Genomic DNA, 21704 nt, shown 5'->3' with positions numbered 1-21704 from the left:
CTTATTATCCTTCGCCCACTTGAAAAGCCAGAATATTATGTTATGGGGTGAAAAAAAGCAGAGTGAGCAGTGATTGGGAAAGTATCTCCCCAAAACAAACATGTCATGGTGGATTTGGTCTTAGTCAGACAAATGGCATAGTGTAGACTGCGACAGTGCACTAAGTGGTCCAATTTACAGCCCAGACAATGGAGTAAACAATACTGATTGAGAGGCAAATGGATGATGACTCAAACTCAGAGAGCAATAATGCTGAGGTTTTTTTTAAGTTTGTAGATAACACATGATAAATACAAGCTGAAAGGCTTATTATCTAGAAATGTGGCAATCAAACCAGATTATGAACTGTTTCTAAATATAGAAATACTCTTTAATGAATAAAAAATGTTTTAAATAAAACAAAAAAATGTCATTATTAATTATCACGTAAAATCAAATGAAAAATGCAATTTCAAACTGTCTACTATAATCTCAACAACTACTAACAAGCACCTGCAGTGAATCTAACCATTTGTCCACCCACACACAGAAAGGCTAACAAGCTAGCAAATACATCACCAGTGCCATAAGACACAAAGGATGAAGCGAGCAAAACGCTAAGTCAACAGTCAGAGCTGATTAAACACAGGACCAGTGAGGAGGACTTCGGAGCATGCTGAATGGAGGAATATTTGGATAGCTGTTAAGAGGAGCATTGTTGTCTCAGATGATTATAGAGTTCACTAGAAGACTGGACCGTCTAAAGGTGTGGAGGCCTCTCAACGCACAGTGGAGATGATTAGGATGAATGATTCAACTGATCAGCTTGAGTGTAGTTAGCCTTTGAGGAGAGGTAATTAGGGTGTGTTGGGTTATGTGGAACTGTAGCTTGTTAGTGTGTTTGTGTGTGTGTTTCTGTGTGTGTGTGTGTGTGTGTGTGCGTGTGTGTGTGTGTGTGTGTGTGTTCACGAAGACAACATGAAGAGAAAGGATGTCCAGCACTGATATTATTTAATGGATAAATATAATGTGAATAATTTAGTTAATACATAGTACAGTATTTTAGTTAATATTGTTGTAATTGTTTTTATTGTTTTTGTTTTATTGTTGTACACTTTGTGAATTCTTTTGCACCTTATCTTTATACAATTTATTAAAACTCTCACTTTAACAAATTGAAACTGTAAACTTTATGTGTCTATGTATCTCTTCACTGTACCTGGTTGCAATAACAATATAATTTTAATAAATTAATAGTCATTCATTTAATATTATTGTTAATTGATTTTTGGAATAATAGTTGGATTACATGATTTTTTATGATTATTGTTCTACAAGTTTATGATGTCCTAACTCATAATTAATGAGAGTTGTAACTAAAAACAAAAAATCAGCTGGGAAAGTTTTTCTTTTACACATTTACACAGTTCATTGTTTTGATCACAATTTGACTATTTCTATATATTTTGCAAAGGACAGACCATAGTGTCATATATATATATATATATATTGTTATCATTAATATTGTGATAATTATTTAAACTAAATCTAACTATACCATACCCAATTTTCATCTCTTTAAAGTTACAGGCCTTTTAGTTACAGGTGATGTGTGTTTCTGTGTCTGCAAGCAAAAAACCTCAAAAAAGAATAACATAGAAAATAGCTGTTTCCTTTAAAACTTTAGTGGACGCTTAAGCTAAGATGAGGCGAAAGGGCAAAGACAACTGTTCTTTTAACAGACGCCAAGATGACAGCACACATGTCCAGGAGTTTGAGAGGCAACAAGAGACAAAGTGCTGGAGTGAAGGAGTGTGAAAACAGTATAATGCCGCAAAAAGCATCTCAGTAGACTTTGGCACATGTAAGATGAGAGCATGGAGGAGTGCAGGAAAAGGGAGAAGGACAACATTAGTGAGTGAGTATGTCAGCAGCAGTAGATCATCCCATTTCTCAGGCTCTCATCGGCCCCCTCCATTACGTCATTGAAGAGGAGGACGAAGAAAAGGAGGGGGAAGACAAGGAAAAAGGGGAGGTGGACAAGAAGGGGGGACAGCTCGTAAAACACTGAGCACACAGTAAACATGTCTGCCCTTATGCATGACAATACCCCTACAGTGAGCGCTGCCTGACATTAGCCAGATAACCCCCACCACCACCACCACCACCAGCCCCCTACATGCAAGTTCCCATCCAACAACAAGGCTTTCAGTGGAGACACCAGGGGAATAGATTAGCGCTAGGCTAACATGGTAAACTGTGTTCTGTTACACGAGGCCACGCTGGGCTAGACGACATTGAGATTTTCACTCACTCAGTCATTCACAAATGCGTAAGTATATCTTAGTGGTTAGTGGCTGGTCCATGCAGTGGTTTACCTCAGCTCACACATGAATCCCTATGGGGTTCCTGTGAGAATAAGATGTGGAGGCTGGTGGGAATGATATTACGTGCGTCCCAGCGGGTGTCTGATCAGAGATTGCTGTGCTGATGAGAGCTGAATGCAAACAGCCATGATCTTTGACTTGGTGTAACTGGTGGTCTGAGCTGGGGACCTATCATGCCTGGCTATGTGTCTTGTGGGAAAAAATGTGGGACCCACTTTCATTTTCTGTGCCCCGCTCTCCCTCACATTTTACACACACACACACAGTCCCTAGATAGTAACTATATGCACATTCTTTGTTTTTATGTAGAGCACTGCCCACAACACTGAATCTAGTAAATGATCTAATCAGATATAAATAAAATAGCACCTAAAATACCCCATTCCCCTCTCTTGATCATATCCTGGTATGCTAATGGACTTGATGGTATAGTTTGTGTAAGTGTGAAGGGCTGTCAGCATATGAAACTGACAATCTTCAGAGAGGGACTTTCTCATGGGGGGTGATTGGGTGAGTATATGAACATGAGGGGGGTAAAGGTGATTTGGATCATATTAACATGACATTTGTCTGTCAGTGCTGAGCAGCCATGTACCTCTGTAGGCAAGATTGCTGTGTAGTCACCACTACAACAGCTGTAAGATTAAGTGTGAGACTGAAACAGACCACCATCCTGTTTCACAGCTAAAAGTATTGATAAGAATGAGTTGAAAGAGGGAAAAGTGGAGAGTATCTGCACACTGGATTAGAGCTTGCAAACTATACAGGACTGAAAAAGACTGTTTTAACCCTACTTCAGATTTGCATCAAGGAAATAGCCAACATTAACATTAATGAGGACTTAGATTCATTGGTTACACTTACATTTTAATTTTAAAACTTCATTAAGTAATTAGTGATGACTAGGGGGCAGAGCAAAAACAAACAAGCAACCATAATCACCTAATGAAGCATTACCAAACATTTACGACTTATACACCCAGCGAACACAGACTTTAATTTGGTATTTATAGATTTATTTTTTGTCTTTTGACATTCACTTGCCTTTTATCCCCATTTTATGCATCAACGCCCGCTGGGCTTCCAAAGTGTTCAACTTGCTTAAGTTGTTGTTTTCCCACTTCAGGTCAACACCATTTTTTACTTGGTGGCTTGCATGGCATCTATATTATAAACGGCTGCCCAAAATATCATGAATTTACATTTTGGGCATGGGGATCGGTTTGGGTACAATTGAGATTCAAATGTGCAGACCAGTGAAACAGAACAATGAACTTAATAAAGTTGCCTATAGAGTTTGGTATCGACACTGCTTGAACTTTGGGTTTTAGAAATAAGTCTGACACACAATAACGTAACAAACTGTACATGTATCCATTGAACTAGAGTCAATAGGCACAACATGGACAGCTTTACAATTATTGCTCCCATGTAAAGAGGAGATTTGACTATCACAAAAATAACTGACTGCCAACTTATTTCTAAAATTTCTTGTCACTACACCCTTTTCAAATATATCATTATGGTATATTTCATTATGGTAAACATGCAGCTCCAAATACGTAAATATGTAAGATGAAAGGAGAGATGATGTGATCATGGTTGCTGAAGGTGCAGAACAAGTATCCGAGGTGTAAATAAATTCTGCAACAATGACACAGCCTTTATTGTTTGAGTATGCAACAGTTTCCACACCTAGTAAATACTCTCCCAAAGAAGCACAAAGACTACTATCGACACATAGTGCAGTGGATAACATAACATAATGACAAAAAGGATTAGCTGTGAAGAATCATACAAGTTACCCTGGTGTCTAATGTCCATTGAGCATAGCTGTCTTGGGTACTTACAGTGAGAGTTTACCACATGTGGTGGTGGCCTGTGGTCAACCCTCTCAGTATCAGCTTCTGAACCATCACTCAATTGGCTTTGCCCATTCAACAAGAGGGAAGTCTCTCTCTCTTTCTCCTTCTGTGAGGGCAGTTTAACTGATGTCTCTGTCACTGCTTAGAGTGAGCAGATGCTTTATAAGGGGGAAAAGGCCAAAAGTAATGTGCTGCTCGTCTCTCCTGTGTGTGGTTTGCTGGTCTGTCAGCAGCGCTACAAGTGCACAGATGACTGAAAGGAACCAAACGTGAACTATGGAGCAATAAATGGGCTCTGTAGGGTTCAAATGGGTCGAAAAGAAATTGTATCCCCTCTTTTGATGGAAAAGCGTTTTAAGAATTGGTAGTCTTGGCTTCATGATAAATCAGAGTTAAGAATAAAATGACAGAGCTTAAAAATTGTAGTAACATGACACTTATTAACCTTTTTGGTCACCTTCTGCCCAAGAAACAATTTTGTTAGCATTAAAATATTTTATTCTTACAGTTATTCAAGTGAATGATAATCCACTTGAAATGTGGATGATAACATTTTTATAAAAATGTGCATTTTTATGAAAATGTGGAAAATCAAAGATTTACTTGATAGTTTAAATTGTGTAATTTTACACATTTGTTCTTTGTGTTTCAATATGTTAATACACCCTCTTATAACCTATTGCTCAACTCTGCAATTACACTATTAACAGTAGGAGACAGCTACTATTGCACACTGTGGCTAAGGCTGCTCCATATCAGTAGCTCCAGTGAAGCCTGGACACATGACAGCACAGGTAAACATTGATGTGCACAAAAATACACACGCAAATTTATGCAAGCTTACACACACACACACACACACACACACACACACACACACACACAATCACCTGCTATCACACTAATGGTTAGCAGACCTGAGAAGTGAGATGTGGTCATATATAGTGGAATGTCAGAGAGGCTGACAGTGCCCAGAGACATGTAGTTATCTGGTGGAGGAGGGATCAAGTTCTTAACCTTTTCTTCAACCTCCTGGTAAAAACAACAAGCAGCCCCTGATCTCTGTGGCATGCCGCCTGAAGACCCCAGTGTCTCTGAGTGTGCGTGTGTGTGGGTGTGTGATGGACTAAAAAAAAAAATGAGAGCGTGCTTTCACCGACAAGCATTTCAGTATACTGTAGGCAACTCAGTGTAGTGAAGGTGCATGCTTGTCTTAAAGCACTGAGATGCTTTGTCTCTAATGAGTCTGTCTAAAATCCAACCATTCCTCAGCACATCAAACCATGATGTTGCAGTTGATCTTTTGCCATGCAACTCAGTATTTACTAAACATCAGTGATTAAGCATGACACTTCCAACAGCAGAGCTACATAAACCAGGCTACAGTTTGATGTAATGTTTAAATCTTATGCTGGATTTTTTTTTTTTTTTTTTATGACCAAGGATGCAGCGCTTACTCACAACAACAAAAACAAGCTGCCGTTTTGCACAGCAGCACGATCCTTTACTGTGAGAGGCTTTTAATGGCCTTTCCAGATTGGACCCTAATTAGCTGTTAATCATCTAGGGCTCATAACCAGAGTGGAGACAGCAGGCGTGTGTGTATTTGTGAGCATGTGTGAGCATTTGCGTGTGTTTGCGTGTTCTCTCCTGCTGTCTATCCTTGTGTTGCGAGGCCATTAGCAGCAGACAAGCTAAAGAGAGCCAAACAGCCCATTAACTCCTTCACTCTTCCTCTCTCCTCTCCACCATGCTCATCTCTCTCCCAACAGTACCACAGTTGCCAGCTGACACCCTCTAATGCCAGCTATCTGTCACGACCAGAGACCTGTCCACCCACAAATCCCTCCCTCCAAGTCATCCTTCGCCCAATCTTTCCTTTATTCTTCCTGTCCACCCTCATTTGCTCTGTCTCTCTGATTCTGTCTGTGCTATGTTGTGCAGCACTGTAGAGAACAGTCTCTTAAAATGTCAAAATGACAGAAGATAAGCTGTAATATACTCTGAATGTAGGAAAGTTTAACTGACCTAAACAGATATAACTTATAATCTAAATGCTGTGTTTTGCATGAAAAAATAACATCCAGGAATGGATCAATCTGCCATGATGTCCCAGAGAACCAATGCTGAACTTACCATGGCTGTCTGTGTGGGTACATACAAAGCAGATATTCACAGTCTTTCTATAACAGCTCAGAAAGCCTGTATGTGTTTCCCTGAGCTTGTTATATTTCTGTGCACCTACACCTACCTGCTGTGCTCGGCTGCATGGTGGATCAATATCTCAATTTGCACACAGTAAGAAACTGCAGACTGAAATTCTGTCAGTCTGAAAGCTGTGACTAGCAAGTACCTGTGCACGTGTGAACACTAACTGGATAGGTCCAAATTGCCTCTGCATTCAGCCCAAAGGAAAGGAGTGAAGGAAACTGAGGGAGTAGAGGTAGATGAGACAGCACTTACCAGCAATGAAAAGCTGCTTTGTGCAACAAGAGTACAAAGCACATTGAGATGCACATGCTAAAGAGTCACTTGCTTTAGTGTTACTGTTGTGACTGATATTTATTGTACACTATAATATTATCGAAATTAGGTGTTAGGGTTAGTATGTGCCATTTTAGTGTATTTTACACAAAAATGATTCAGACGAAAAGTATTGAAGTTGGAAATGATACCTACTTCAGTACAAAGTAAGACTAAACAAACAACATAATATTACAAAATGGCTACAACAAACCTGTTTTTTCATCATCATTTAATTTGCAATGTATAGATTAATGATCTGAGGCACTACCTTTAAACTGCTTGTTTTGTCTGATTAACAGCCCAAAACACAAAAGGTATTCAATTTACATGATAGATATTACAATATAAAACAGAAAAAGCAGCAAAATCTTACATTTGAGAAGATGCATAGAATATATGGTGTGTGTGGGATGTATGAAAATTTAGTAATTGTTTCACCACTTCATAATATCAGACACATGTGCATATTTCTTTGTCAATTAATAATAATATTTTAAAAAACTCCATCAGTTTTACCCCTTTCCAGCACAAAATAACAGAAGGCTTCAGTAGCCTGATTGGGTACAACACTGAAATAACAGCACGCCACCACAACAAGCTTCCCCCAATATCCACTCTGTGCCGAGACCATGCTGACAGCCGAAGAGAGAGAAGTGTGTGATTAATGATAGGGGCCTGGTCATATCAGCAGGCTGGTTAGCGGACCCAACCACAAGACAACGCAGGTCACAAAGCACACCCTACCTCATCAGCACCCATCACGACTGGGCACACATTGCAAAGGAAGTTACATCTGCCTTTACCCATAAATATTTTAAGTGATTTTTAAATCAACCAGGGGAGACAATATCTTAAACATTGAAATCAGAAAAAGACAAGTTGCTTCATATTATAACCTACAGATTTTATTTTGGATATTATTTTATTTTTCTTCCTGTTTATGTGGAAAGGGTTAGGGTTATGAAGTATTTTTATACATTTGTATTTAAAGACAGCCTGACCTTTGAGTACAAGTAAAACTGTATAAAATCAACAGGTTTTTGAAGTTGAAGGACTAAATGTACCAGTGACAAGCTCTTCCAGCAATACACAAAACAAACAGTAAATCTATCTGGGTCTTTTTAACCTTAGTGAGCAGAGTAAGGTGATCTTATCTGAAAGAAGTTTCTCAGTTCACTATGCATATGTGTGTGTGGAGAGAATATCTACAATGAAAATATGACAGCAAATCTGATAGCCTCCACCATGAATATACAAAGAATAGGAGATATAGACTGAAAACGTTCCGGATCAATTTAATTAAAACAAACAGAAAAACTCTAGCAAAACATGAGTATTACCAGAAACTAAAATGACCGAGAATGAGTGGGGTTAGAAGCAAGAACATTTCCGGGAAAAACAAAGACCACAAACAGAGAAAATAAAAGAAAATGAACGACATCAAAAACCCAATGTGGGAAGGATGGAATCTGGCGGCGAGAAGGGGGACTTCACTACCACTAAAACTATCCAAAACCTCTGCAGAGATATACAAAACATGAAAACGGAAGTCAAGCAAGAATGAATGGACTTCAAAAACGACTTCAGAAACTGAATTGAAGGGAATGTCTGCAACCACAGTACAAGGGTAACTAAGTACATGTCTTCCTATCAACGAAAATATTCATAAGATATAAAGACTGACTTAACTATTGAGACTGAGATTGAGACTTAAACGTTGCAAGATGCACAAAATTGATAATACATTTGTTGGAATTAAAGGAGCATGGCTGGTGACTTTTACCCCTCATCGTCACTGCTTAAAATGTAATTTACCCTCCTTGTGCCGTATGCTTTGTCAAACAGGGAACCTTTTATATAAATTATATAGTGCTGTATAAAGACCCTCTGTCCATAATCCATAATGTATAATGTTTGGATGTTTGGACGTTGAGGACATTATTGGTGCTTTTCCACTACACAGTTCCAGCACGACTCGAGCGAGCCGATACTAAATGTGACGTCAACAGACTGCCAGCCACTGATTGGTCAGAAGAGTTGTCGCTGGAAGAGTCATGCGCCATCCCACACAAGAATCAAACCCGGCATTTTTAAATACTGACAACAGCGTTTCGGTCATTTGTTTCTCTTCTCTTGCTTTGTGTGTGACAGAAAGCCACATTATACAGCAGCAAGTACACCACTGCCTCCATGTTCTCCATTGTTTATGTGTTTGTGTTGCGTATAAAACAAAGTCACGGCAGTTTCGCGGAGCCGTGCTATGACGACCCGCTCACGTTGAGTAGGTACTTCTTTGTAATGGAAAAGGTTGTTCCTGGAACCGAGTTGAGTCGAGCCGAGCCAAGTAGTGCTGGAAATTATGTTATTATGTATTATGTATTGTACTCTTAATTTTGTAAAAAAATATATTTTTAGAATATTTCTGCTCTGGACTGAGCGGGAGATCAGAAACAGGATAGTGTATCATTTCTCTGCATACAAACACAGTTGTACACACACATGCACTATATGTGTGTGGGAGGGAGGGAGAGAGAGAGAGAGAGAGAGAGAGAGAGAGAGAGAGAGAGAGAGAGAGAGAGAGAGAGAGAGAGAGAGGTGGATAGGGATATGGAGTGAGGTCATGTTGAATTACTTTGCCAACACAGAAATCTGAGAGCCGGGGCATGTCTGAGGAGTGGGGAGCTCAGGTAACAGGAAGAACCATAAGACGGTCAGGAAATAACACTGTCAATTCAATAACATTGAATTGGCATTTCCTGCTAAGCTAGGTGGGGAAGTTACCTCTGACAAGACTTCACTTTGTCCGGGTTATGTGACCGATAAGGCAGAGGCAGAAATGTGTGTCTGTGTGTCTTTAAGCATCTTATATAGATACTTCTTTTTTTCCCAACTGTGTAGCTCATGACCACACAAACACTAACAATAATAATTTAACACTCGTTTGATGCCTGTAGTAACCTGTACACTTTGGGCCTGATTTATAGTGGGTACTAAATTGCGAGCACAGTGCAATAGATTGCGCATTTTGTTTGCGTGCGTTTTGTGGGTGATCTACTAAGAATAACTGCGTTAATGAAAACAGGTGCAACAGGGTAGAGACAGCAGCATTTGGGAGAGTATGTAAGTCAATGCTGTTAGTAAAACCAAAAATATTCCACTCCAAAATTATAACACAGATGGAAAAACTCCATCCTGTGCTTATTCTGTCATTGTGCCTCCTTCTCCTTCCCTCCACAGTGACAAAAGTCATCTGAGCGCAGTATGCAGCCGGTTAATACCTGCCCTTCAAAGGTTTTATTTCTGGACGCAGTTACCATCAGAAATAATATCTTCAGGTTTGGTAAATAACAATGTGCGTGCTAAATAACATATTTGCATTTTCTCCTCCCTGTATTTTGCACACTGGGGTTGAAACGCCCCATATTACATATTCATTATGGCAAATGTACTAAATGGACAGCGCGTACTATCTTGCGTAGTTGAAAGACGCAAACCTGAGTGCGCTGCGTTAGTAGCTTAGCTTGCACATTTTTTGTGGGTGATGTCAAGTTTGCACACATTTTTACACACGCAAACCTTTAGTAAATCAGGCCCTTTGTGTATTGCTAGAGGAAATTTTAACAGGGATGTTGACCTGCTTGAACCTGAGTCATCTACATGAAGGCTGATGCCCTGCCGCATAACACCTTTCTACTGCCAGACATGGGCACACCTGCAAATGTATGTGTGCCAATGTGTGTTATGGTTATCTGTCTTACCAGGCGATTGATGCGCACAAACTCCTCTGGTGTCTTAGCCCAGGGTGGCAGTTCCACATCAGAGACGACGGTGCCTTCCTCCATCACTCCCAGGTTGTATGTGTTGGCATTGACAAACATCTCTGGGAGGTAGTAGAACTCTGGAATCAGTTCCTACATGGGTACAACGAAAAAGACATATTTAACTTTACACAAAGGCAACTTAAAAATGCTACAAAGCAGTTAAAGCAATAGTTAAAGCGTGTGGGGGAAATATGCTTATTCACAATGGGCAAATTTAAATAAGAAAATTGGTACCACTTACATAGGTGTCTGTCAAATATTAGGCTACAGGAAGCAGCCTAAACAGCTAACGCAAACCAAGAACTTCTAAAGTCCAAAAATGACCATGTTAAAGCTAAAGATTGTTTGTTTAATTCGTACAAAAATTGAAATGTAAAAATATTTAATTGCCATTTTATGGATAGTTATATGCTGAAGTCTCCTGGAGTCTCCACTGATTGCCTGGCAACTGCTCAGAGCCAAGAAATAGTCCAGCTACTAACCCCTATAATACAGTGAATTTGAGACAATTTGGCACTTACATTTTTATATGAATTAAACAAATGAAACATAACATTAAATAGATAGCCTCAGAGGTGTTTCGTTACTATTTATACTGTTTATTCCAGTCTTTGTGCTAAGTCAACAAGGTGCTGGCTGTAGCTCCATATGTAACTGACATATGTGAGTGGTATCAATCTTCTCATCTAAAACTCTCCACTGAAAACAAATCAGTGTATTTTCCCAAATGTCAAATTTTAAGTTTAACTACATAAGTGAGTGGTACTTTTCAGGTAAGATAATAATGCTGAATGACTGAAGCCAAAATGACTGTGACATGACAGAGGGTTTGGAAAATCAACAACCAGCCCTAGAAAAAGGGAAATGGAAATGATAGATCTGAATTAGTTTAAAGAAAAATCTGAACAACAAGAAGTAAAAGAAGAAGAGAGCAAAAGGAGGGCTATTCTTCTATAAATCAAGTTAGGAAATGATGTTGAGATCGGTTTGTGTGCATCTCTTACAACATTAAAACAGCAGTGTTTTCTAAATTGTACAATTATTCACGGAAATTACATCTCTGACTGCTTGTCTGCTTCTTACGTCTGTGTTTGGCCACTATAGAGGATGTCAATAACATTTTGAGTGCTGTGGTTTTTCACTATTCGCATTTACTCATTGTCTTTGTTTGTATCAAATCAGCAGAAAAACAGAGAAAAATTAAACAGTCAGCCAAATTCTTTCCTAACTATGATGATTTTATGTGGCTGTCTCAGACAACACAAAGTATTTTCAAACTGCAGGATAGTGAAAAGTAATCTAACTATGACAGGAGATGTAACTTCATATGTTTAGCCATTCATCATTCTTAACAAAGCAGAACTCGCCATAATGAGTGTAAACATTAAGACAGAGTTTGAGCTTAAAAACATGTAGATAAATCCATACTGCCCTCCAGGTGTCACCAATTATAAGACACCAGGATGAACCAGGGCGTCTCAATTCTTGGCTGCTTCGTGTAAATAATAAAAGGAATGTAGAGCATGAAATGTATATAGTGTTGTAAACTGTTGACATTAAATTTGATAGTATAATATGTTTTCCCATTGTCTTGACATGTACTTTATAACACAAAGCACAGGGTCATTCTTACACTGCAACAAGGGATTTATAAATAAATGTATGCAAGAGTTGTCTATGTTAGTATAGTAATTTCAGCCTAGTACAACTCTAATAGCTAGCAGGATTTCCTGGTATAATTAGTGGAGCAATACAATTTTTACCACATAGACCAGATGACAGTAATTTGTGTTGTGATCTGACGGTAGCCTGGCTGTCTGTGAAGAAAGCTCGTGTGACTACAAGTGCTGACTGCCCCTCTTGAGAAAGACAGACAGATACAAACATGTTGACAGTCTGACATCAGAGATGAGCAGACCACTGCAAACACCAAGCTGACATGCACAAGTCTGTCAGGCCAGCACCATTAAAGACAGCTTGGCATGCAAATATTTTGTGATAAAAGCGGAGCCCAAGTAGTGAGTGTTTCATATTAAAATGGTCATATGTTATGCGTGCACTGAAATACTAACACGACACATGTCAGATTAGCTGCACGACACAGCTACCTCTCATCAACGGGGTGAAAACATCCAATCAAATGAGCAAGCAAACACACAGGTTTAAAACAACACAGCACTTCCTCACTTCTAAAATCTCTTCACCCCACAAAACCTGACCTAAAACTAAAGGTCAACCTCTTAACGAGCCCTCCAGCTCACACAGGTTCACTGGCTGCAGCCTCCTGTAAATTTGCACACACACACACACACACACACACGCACACGCACACGCACACACACACACACACACACACACACACACACACACACACACACACACACGGAACAAAACCTTGAGGGCTTTGCTCCCCAGCACTCAAGCCTGCCTTGGATGGACCATTATGTGCAATGGCCCCTTTGCTCTGGCCTGGTCAGAGGCCAGCCCCTCTGATCCCCAATCCTGTCCTGCCATGGGTCACTGGAAAGGGCTCTGGCCCCTGGGCTCCCCTGCTACACTTCCACTGTTGCTACCTCTAACCTCTCCTGCCTTCCCTCTCCCCCTCTGATGCCTTTGGGCTGAGGCTAGAGGTCAGGGGATTGGGGACTACAGGTCATGCTAGCGTCATCCAGGCTAGAGACACATTGAATCTGGGTGTTGTACCTATTATCACCTCTTCTTTAACAGTGTGGTATGAAAACACTGGGGCTTTTTGCCCTCTGGCAGGGACAGAGGGTTTCTATCAATAGCTCCAGTGCTAAAGCTAAATGGTGTACTTAGCATACTAAATTGAAACATCTCGCCACTAATTCCTCCTTTGCCAAAACATGAATGTGTGCGTCCAAGTGGATAAAGTCGACGGACTTGCATTCAGAATATGCTAAAAATTCAAACTGAACAAGGAAACAGAGTGATGTGGTCCAGATTTCCCCTTTGTTTTGATGTGAGGTTGAGCTCTCACAGTTTGATCCACATTGACAGGTCTAGACTGAGAGAGCAAACGAGGGCTCTTGTTGGGCTTTCGCAATCAAGCATTGGCCAGCTACGCAGTAACACAATCCATATGTTTTATCGGCGGGATGCAAGGGGGTGGTGAACGCAATCAAGCGTCAAAACCCCCCAACACCACCGCTGTTCCCCCATCCAGTGACCCAGTGCCAAGAGACCAAGCAAAACTCTGCTTTGACATAGAATGTCTGACTGTAGTCGTAAATGTTTTAGGAGAGCAGTTAAAGTGTGCACTGGGGGTTCGAAGGCCCTCAGTATGAGAATGACCTGTGCTGTTTCAGGGCAGATCCAACAGCTCAGCAGAGTTTGGGGGCCCAATGGGCAGGGATTCAAGTCCAGGTTATAGCTGGCTGAATCTGAGACAGACGGCTGGGACAGATGAGGATTAGTCTAACGCTTTGATCAGAAGAGCAGGAAGCTTTCATTGCAAAGGGACAATGATTGGTAGTGACTGGACATTACTCTTTAGAAACCTTTTCTTCTTTGTCCGTAAAGATGCTGTATAGGGATTTATCCTGCAGTGCTCAGTCCGTTATCTCTTCCAACTTCAATTTTGTTACAAGTCTACCATTAAAAAAGGAAAAAAAGGAAACTTTTTGGAAGGTGTTTTATGTTATGTGTGCTCATGCATCAGTGTGTACAGTACCTTAACATCAGACGTGTCTCTCTGGCAGTTTCTCCAGGCCCGGGACACTGAAGAGAAGGTACGGTCAGCATGGTCAAACTTCCCTCCTTGGAAGTTAAGGAAGAACGTTGTGAAGGGCTCCTGTGAATTACAAAACGAGGATCTGAATCAGAGCTCAGGATTCTGCTGCAGTAATTGGCAAGCACCTATTGTGAAAGATAAAATACAATCCTTTGTGGTGCAATAAAAACATATAATAAAACTCTGCTGTGTATCCCAAATGCATACTGCATACTAATTATCCACAATATATACTACATATCACAGAATACTGGTTTGCAGTTAATTTTCAGCAAATGTTGCCTACAACATGTCTCATACTAATCATAAATGAGAAAAGAAACCTCTTCATATCATCTGCAACCTTAAAACAACTGGTAAATGTGAGAAGCTGCCATTTAGTGTTTTTTCAGCTGTTTTCTTGTCCATTTTATTATTTTTTAGATTCCAGGAGGCTGTACACTACAAGGCATTTAATGCTCCCTTCTACACATGCTGCACACCCAAAAATCAACTATATTTAGTATGTATACTGTCTGCTTTGAGTATACTGAATTTCATTTTAGCTTTCCATTGTGAACACTACACTCTGCTTATAATGAGTATGTAGTATTATTTAATTTTATGGTTAATATGTATAGACAAAATGTACTCTTTTTACAGCCCCCCAAATAAATTGGAGTCACAAAATGAACAAGTGAAATAACAACAATCCCAATGAGCTACTGAAGCCAATAATCCCCATCCTGATGCATTTCTAATCATGTATAATCTTGTTAGGACAGATCAATAGTCTCTCTCATGAAATAGCCCCCAAGTGACATGGGCACAATATACTAGGACACAGCTACAGACTAATACTGTGGATGGCAAATTAAGTTCCGCTTGAAATGACGTAATTCTCACTTTAACAAAAGTGTAAGAGGTTAAAACAACAGAGGAATATGTGTTCTGTGAAATGTCACAAACAACATAGCACACAAAAATAGTTCACACTTATTGCATAAACATTTTTCTCAGTTAATCTCTGATGTTAAATTTGATCTTTGAGTGAGGGTTTCTGGTAAAGTGGTTTTAGAGTAAGCCAGGTAATGATGTGCAAGGATCAATGAGGTAACTCTACTGGGAGTCACTGAGACAGTGAGCTACTGGGACAATAACAGCAAAAAAACGGCACGTTGGAGAAACTTAGTAACCTCCTTCTCCCTTGAGTGCAGTATGGAAAGATTGATGGCATCCATTCGACAAAGGTAGTGAAAGAGAGAGCTCCTGTGCACAATTGAACACTGCATATGCTCTTCAAAAACAAATCAGAGCTCATATAATGCCTATTGTTGGTAAAAAAGAAAAACAAATCCTGAAAATAAACATTTATTTCAGACATAGTCAGACATATTGAATTGCATCATTTTTTGCAGTTCTATTATTATATGGCAACAACATACAATATCATAAATCAGTACAGCAATAAATGAGGAACAATATGCATGTGATGAAATATTTAGCACATAAATATTCTCAATTTGATGAAAACAAATTTGTCTGAATGAAAGCCTAATTAAGAATGAATTAATGACAATATGGAACTACAAAAGGAAATATAGACTAAAAATTCCATAAAAAAGTGTTGCCAATGATTACATTTTAAATGATGAACTCCCATATAGTTATTTTACTTACAATACGCAGTAGCCACATCAGTGTGAAGCTGGAGGTGGAATAGTGGGTGCCGTAGTGGAACTTAGGAACCTGATCATCCTCCCAGGACTCATATCGGTCTGAAAAGAACGCTGCCCTCTTGGGGTTCAGAGCACCAATGGGCTATGGAGAAATTTGGACATAAAACATATTTAAAGAAATGTTAAAATTGAAAAATAACCTTTGACTTCTCTTAACTACAGGGAAGAGGCAGTGTTGAATCTTACAGTGAATACATTCTGTGAACGTGATTTGCAGCGTAACAGTTGCAAGGCAAATGAAGCTAGTAACCTTTGTGCAATCTCAAATGAATATTAGATGATGTTTCCCTTCAGACAGAGATCAATCCTTTCCCACAGAGTGCTTTTTAGAGGCTGTGAAACAGAGCCCCTGCAGCTGTAGTCTGTCAGAGAAAACTAATGTGCTCCAATGAAAGAGGGCCTACTAGGAATATCAATAGCAAGGCTGTGGGTTCCTTTAATTTATACTTTTATTAATCTGTAACTAATACACTGGTCACAAGCCCTATTTGTAGTCTAGAAAAATGGTTAAGTTGCATTAATTTTCCATCGCTCTTCAAAAACCAATAAGCCTGTGCTGCTCAGCTATTATTTAAATACTCATTTATAGAAATCACTTTCAGGCTGGTTCAATTTTTATTAGTCTTCTGTTGGCTGTGCCTCATTCTCTCAAACCCCCCTTAATCTGTCTCCCTCTCACACATACACACACACACACACACACTCACAGACCAGATCAATGGTAATGGAATGATGGCCTTTTGAGGATGAGGGCCTAGTAGGGCGTGGATCAATTGAATCTCTTTCATATCATAGGGTGCCTGTCACAGCAAGACTCATCGAGCCCCCCGGCTTTGATATCGATCTGTGCTACGGCTACTGTTTTGTGTTGGTGTAATGGGGCATTCTTATGTACATGTATTTGTGTGTATTGGACAAGATACACACGCAATGTTTCTGCAGAATTGGTTGCTTTTTCTGAACAGTGTGTGTATAATTTGGGTTATTTTGTAAGCAGTGTTTGTGAGTGCACGTGGATTTACACAGTGTAATGTGTACACTGTGCAGCTCTGTGTTGACAGTGATACACTATGGGCTTCCTCAGGGCCACTGGGGGTGGGTGAGTACACACGGTGAATTATACATCACACCCATTGGTCTGATTTATAGCCCTAATAACAGTCGACTCATTAAAAAAGAAAAGGGTGAGGAGGCATATAAAATAAAAAAAGACTGAAAGTGCCACAATGACAGAGAGAGAGAGAGAGAATTGTGTGTGAGTGCATGTGGGGGCTGTTGGTTTGCGCGAGCCCGACATTGTTTACTGCTGTAAATTACTGTGGGGCTAGCGCTCTCAGCTTACAGTAGCTACAACAGAGCAGCAGTGACGGCGCCGTACATCAGAGCAGAGCACCCGGCAGTGTGCTGATGGAACGCCTACTGCCGCCCCACTGCAGATTGGCCTAATATGTCATGGCAAAGAATAGCGCTCTGATGAGCACTCAGATAAATGAACCAATTTTGTAGTTTTAATTAGACTAGAGAGTTAGCTACAGAACAAAATTGTGTTGGTGCTTTGAGGAAGGAAGCATCTGCAAATTAATCTTGGATTAGTCTTAATAAGTTATTTATCAAGAGCAGCAATGGAGATGGTGTTACACAGTCATTTTAGAGTGTGATGAAAAATCCCCTATTGGTAAAGTACAAAACCCAATTTGCAGGTATTAGCATTTATAGAAGAATACAGGATGTCCCATAACAAATTGACAGGTATTGTACATATGTTTTATGATCATATTCACGTTTTCAACAGTCTATTACTATCAGAGTATTATGACATTTTAATGTCAAAACACTAGAAACATCCATGAATGCATGCGGCATGTAGAGAATTAAAAACATATTTATTAGTCCAATACTACCAAAGCATTAGGAACTGACAGAGTGTGAATGAAACATTAAGCTGATCATTTAGATTATCAATAATGCTGGCGGATGCCAACCTGCCCGAAATGTCCTCTGCAGTAAATAAGCTCAATAAGTTACATACCATAAATATTTCAAAAATGCGTATATATACCAAAAGAAATACACTGCCATGAGAGACAACAAAGATCTTCCTGACAACTATTATAAAAACAGTATCCAGTGCTACTTTGCTTTTAAAACAATAATGGGTCACTGGTGATGAAGTATAATGGCTTACCGACTATTTGAGCATCACTAGGGCTTTGAGTCATAAATCAAAAGAGCCTTTTGAAAGGAGTGTTTATGTATAATGTCCTATTTAAACAGTGAAAATGGTGTGGAGGGCCTGGGGGATAAACATATGGGGCACGTATGGTGAAATCAATACACCATTAGCTGATCTGGCTGTGAGTAGTAGGTTATAGCACAAAGGTACAAGGAGCGCTCAATAAATCCTCACTATTTCTGTTGCGATGTAAATGCAGACTACCTAATCCATGGTTTGAGGGGTTAACAATAATTTAATTGCTTGTTTAGCTTCATTAAAACTGAACAATTAGACTGAGCATACTTTTTCTTTATATGGAACTATATGATGCAATTGACCAATGATATTAATCCTACATCTATACATTGTATATGTAGAACAAGTGTATTTTTGTGGGAAAATGTGTGACAGTGTTGAGGACTGGTGTGTAATAAATGTAGGAGGATTATAAAAAACAGTGGAGAGTTACAACACATGTAGTCAGTTCTAGTGTGTGCTTATCGTGACTACAATGTTATCTCGGGGGTCGGCGTTTGATGTCAGGTTGAGGTTAGAGTTTATGATAAGAAAGTCCCTGGGGTCACAATGGCTCTGGCAGAAGGGAACATAAATTCTGTGTGGCCTCTGCTGTGCTGGGGATGATGACAGTGTGTGACACACACACACGTTCATGGCAATTGGGCTCCTCAGTGTCACTGGAGGCTTCTCAGATGACCTGTTTCTATAAGAGACAACCACCAACGTGACATAAGAGGGGGATAAGAGAGACATGGAGGGTGAGAAAGACAAGGGAGAGGAGAAAGAAAGAGTGGCAGACAAACAGAGGGAGACAGAAAAAACTGAAACAATAAAGAGGAAAGAAAGCAGGGGAAAACAAACCGAGCAAGGTGGTGATGATGGACGCATAGACATACAACACTGAACTAACCATGAAGGTCAGAAGACATCAAGATGCGAAGAAAAGAAACACGGCGCACAAACGACTGCGGGTGCAGAATTGACGGGGTGGGGGTTGATTTGGAGGGCTGCACAGCACTGCATGGCCTTTTCCAGACACTGCAGTCTGCCACGGTCCAGTGGTCATACACTGATATCACACGCGTGTCAACAACATGAATAAAACAGATGTAATAAAGATTGGCCCCGCTCCCTCCCCTCTTTCTACTGCTACTCCATTCTCCAAGGAGAATAAAGCCCAGGGACGGCAAATGATGTTGTTCTTCTCTCCTCCTCTTCCTTTTGCACTCCGATTGTCTTTCTGTTTCTCCTCCTTTCACCCATCTCCCCTTCATTCAGTTCAGTCCCTGGGGCTGTGAGGCTTGACTGAGCACAGAGGCTGAGCTGTCCAAACTCCATGGCAGTGCAAAGGAGAAGAGCGAGAGGCAGAAATAAGCTAAGAAACTGAAGGAGGGCTGCATGCTTGTGTATGTGTGTTTGTGTGAGTCTGTGTGCGTTGGCGGGGGCAAGTACAACTGTCACATTTCAGCCTACTGGGCAACATGAAGCCAGATAAACACAGAAATTATGCAGCCTCATACAGTGCAGAAAGCTACACTGGGAGGGATGAAAACAGAGGATAGAGACACAGAGGAGCAGATTGAAAGTGAAAGCAGGGCTGGAAAGAATCTAAGGGACAAGGTGTTGACTGTTGGGGTGTTTGAATCTGTATGACAAGGCAGTGTGAAAAAAAGGAAGTGTGGGTGGATGGTCCATGTGTGTTTCACAGCCATGGTATTCGTGCAGAGCTGTAATATTGTACAGAAAATTGTTTTCCGCCCTCTTTACATTCACAGGTTCATGCATTTTAATGTTTGCCTAAGGCGTTGGTCATGCCAGAATTTAAACAGTCAAATAATGGGTGAAAACAAAAATATTTAAGAAATCACAGCTATCAGTGGAAATAAATGTAATAAATAAACATCATTAGGAAATCTACTATATTTGACAGTTGGTCAATCAAATACATGCAAGCATACTTTCCTACTAGGTTCATCTGTAACATGAACATCATGCTACTGCTCACCTCACATTCGTCGATATGAAAGATAAAATAATTCCTTCCATTTTGAATTTTGGTGTGAAAAAGCCTTAAAAACCACAGATCAGTTAACCGTTATATATTCCATTTTCTCTCAGAAACAGAGCACCTCTCAGTTTGCATGAACATGGGCCCCAGGACCTGAACAAATGCCCTCAAGTGTAACTCGAAATGCATTTCCTCCAACGTATCCCCTGTCCATTAACACATACCTTTTTTGTTTCCATGGCTGATTTATTCAGTCATTTCGGTTCCAGCAGCTACACAGTCGCTCAATCATCTCACTCTAAAACTAATCCTCTGTCCTCCCACCACTGGACACCATTACACACAACTGATGTTCTGTCCAATGAGAGGAGCTGTTAAGCTTAGAGTGTGTGTGTTTCTTTTTACCTTTTTCCCCTCTGTGTGTGCATGTGTATGTGTGTAAAACAGTAAGTTCATGCAAGTAAATAATTGCATGTCTTTTTACAATATGGGGGAGAATCTTTTAAGCTGTTTCAGCAATGAGAGCATGTTTATTTATGTGTGAGGGGGTATCAAAGGGCAAGTTTCATTGTTTTAAGCCCAATCACTTGATGCCTGGAGCTACCAGGGAGTATTACTTCACTTCCTGGGGTGTTGTGGAAGGTCAAACTTGAAAGAATTCAATTATGAAGTTTGAATTATGGACAAAAACGATTGCTAAACCAGAAAATGTGAGTCATGTAAGGTTTAAATCCGCTTTAAGTACAGAAAAGCTGCCCGAACGGACAGAAGCTGACAACTAATAATACAGATTATCTGTGATGTATGTCACTTACAATTTTGGAAAATCTGTCACAGTATTACCCCAATTTCATACATTCGCAAAGATGGGGGGCCCATAATCTTTTTTTTTTTTTTGATTTGATCTAATACTACCTGCTTTTAAACATGATGAGAAGGACAGCCCTACTCCTGAGAAAAGATAGTAATCAGCCACCAGTGATTAAAGAGCTGGTTCACTAAACTATGATCAATGGCAATTACACGGCCACTAAATGGACTTTGGAATCTCACACACACACACGCACACACGCACACACGCACACACACACACACACACACACACACACACACGCACATACACACACATACATACACACACACACACACAGCAGGAGCAGATCCACCTTGAATGTCTTACCTTGGACAGATCTCTGAAATTGCTGGGCAGAGTGAGGTCAAGCTCCTCTGAGTCATAGTTGGTGATAACCCAGGGGAAGACCGGGTACTGGTTTAGGTCATTAAAGGTTCGACCTGATGAAAGTAAACAAAGTGAAAAAAATAAAATAAAGATAGTATAAATACTTGCATCAAGGAGTGAAAGTTGTGTTATATTTTTATGTTTCTATTTCCATGTATGTGCCTCCATCGGTA

The 21704-nt window shown here is 40.0% G+C and overlaps 1 protein-coding gene across 3 annotated transcripts in view; it reads right to left on the bottom strand.

The window, feature by feature from the left end:
- Positions 1–21704, bottom strand: part of lrba (LPS responsive beige-like anchor protein) — a 185863-nt gene that overhangs the window by 30203 nt on the left and 133956 nt on the right. For all 3 annotated transcript variants that reach the window (XM_053331271.1, XM_053331256.1, XM_053331264.1), the window contains 4 exons: positions 21472–21584; positions 15992–16132; positions 14273–14392; positions 10516–10668 (listed from right to left, as the gene is read on the bottom strand). In XM_053331271.1, coding sequence (XP_053187246.1) covers positions 10516–10668; positions 14273–14392; positions 15992–16132; positions 21472–21584 — 527 coding nt within the window. The remainder of the gene's footprint in view (positions 1–10515; positions 10669–14272; positions 14393–15991; positions 16133–21471; positions 21585–21704) is intronic.

This window comes from Scomber japonicus, chromosome 2 (genome assembly GCF_027409825.1).
Source record: "Scomber japonicus isolate fScoJap1 chromosome 2, fScoJap1.pri, whole genome shotgun sequence".
NCBI classification, from domain to species: domain Eukaryota; kingdom Metazoa; phylum Chordata; class Actinopteri; order Scombriformes; family Scombridae; genus Scomber; species Scomber japonicus.
The sequence above is the reverse complement of the archived record's forward strand: the minus strand, read 5'-3'. Positions and strand labels throughout refer to the sequence as shown.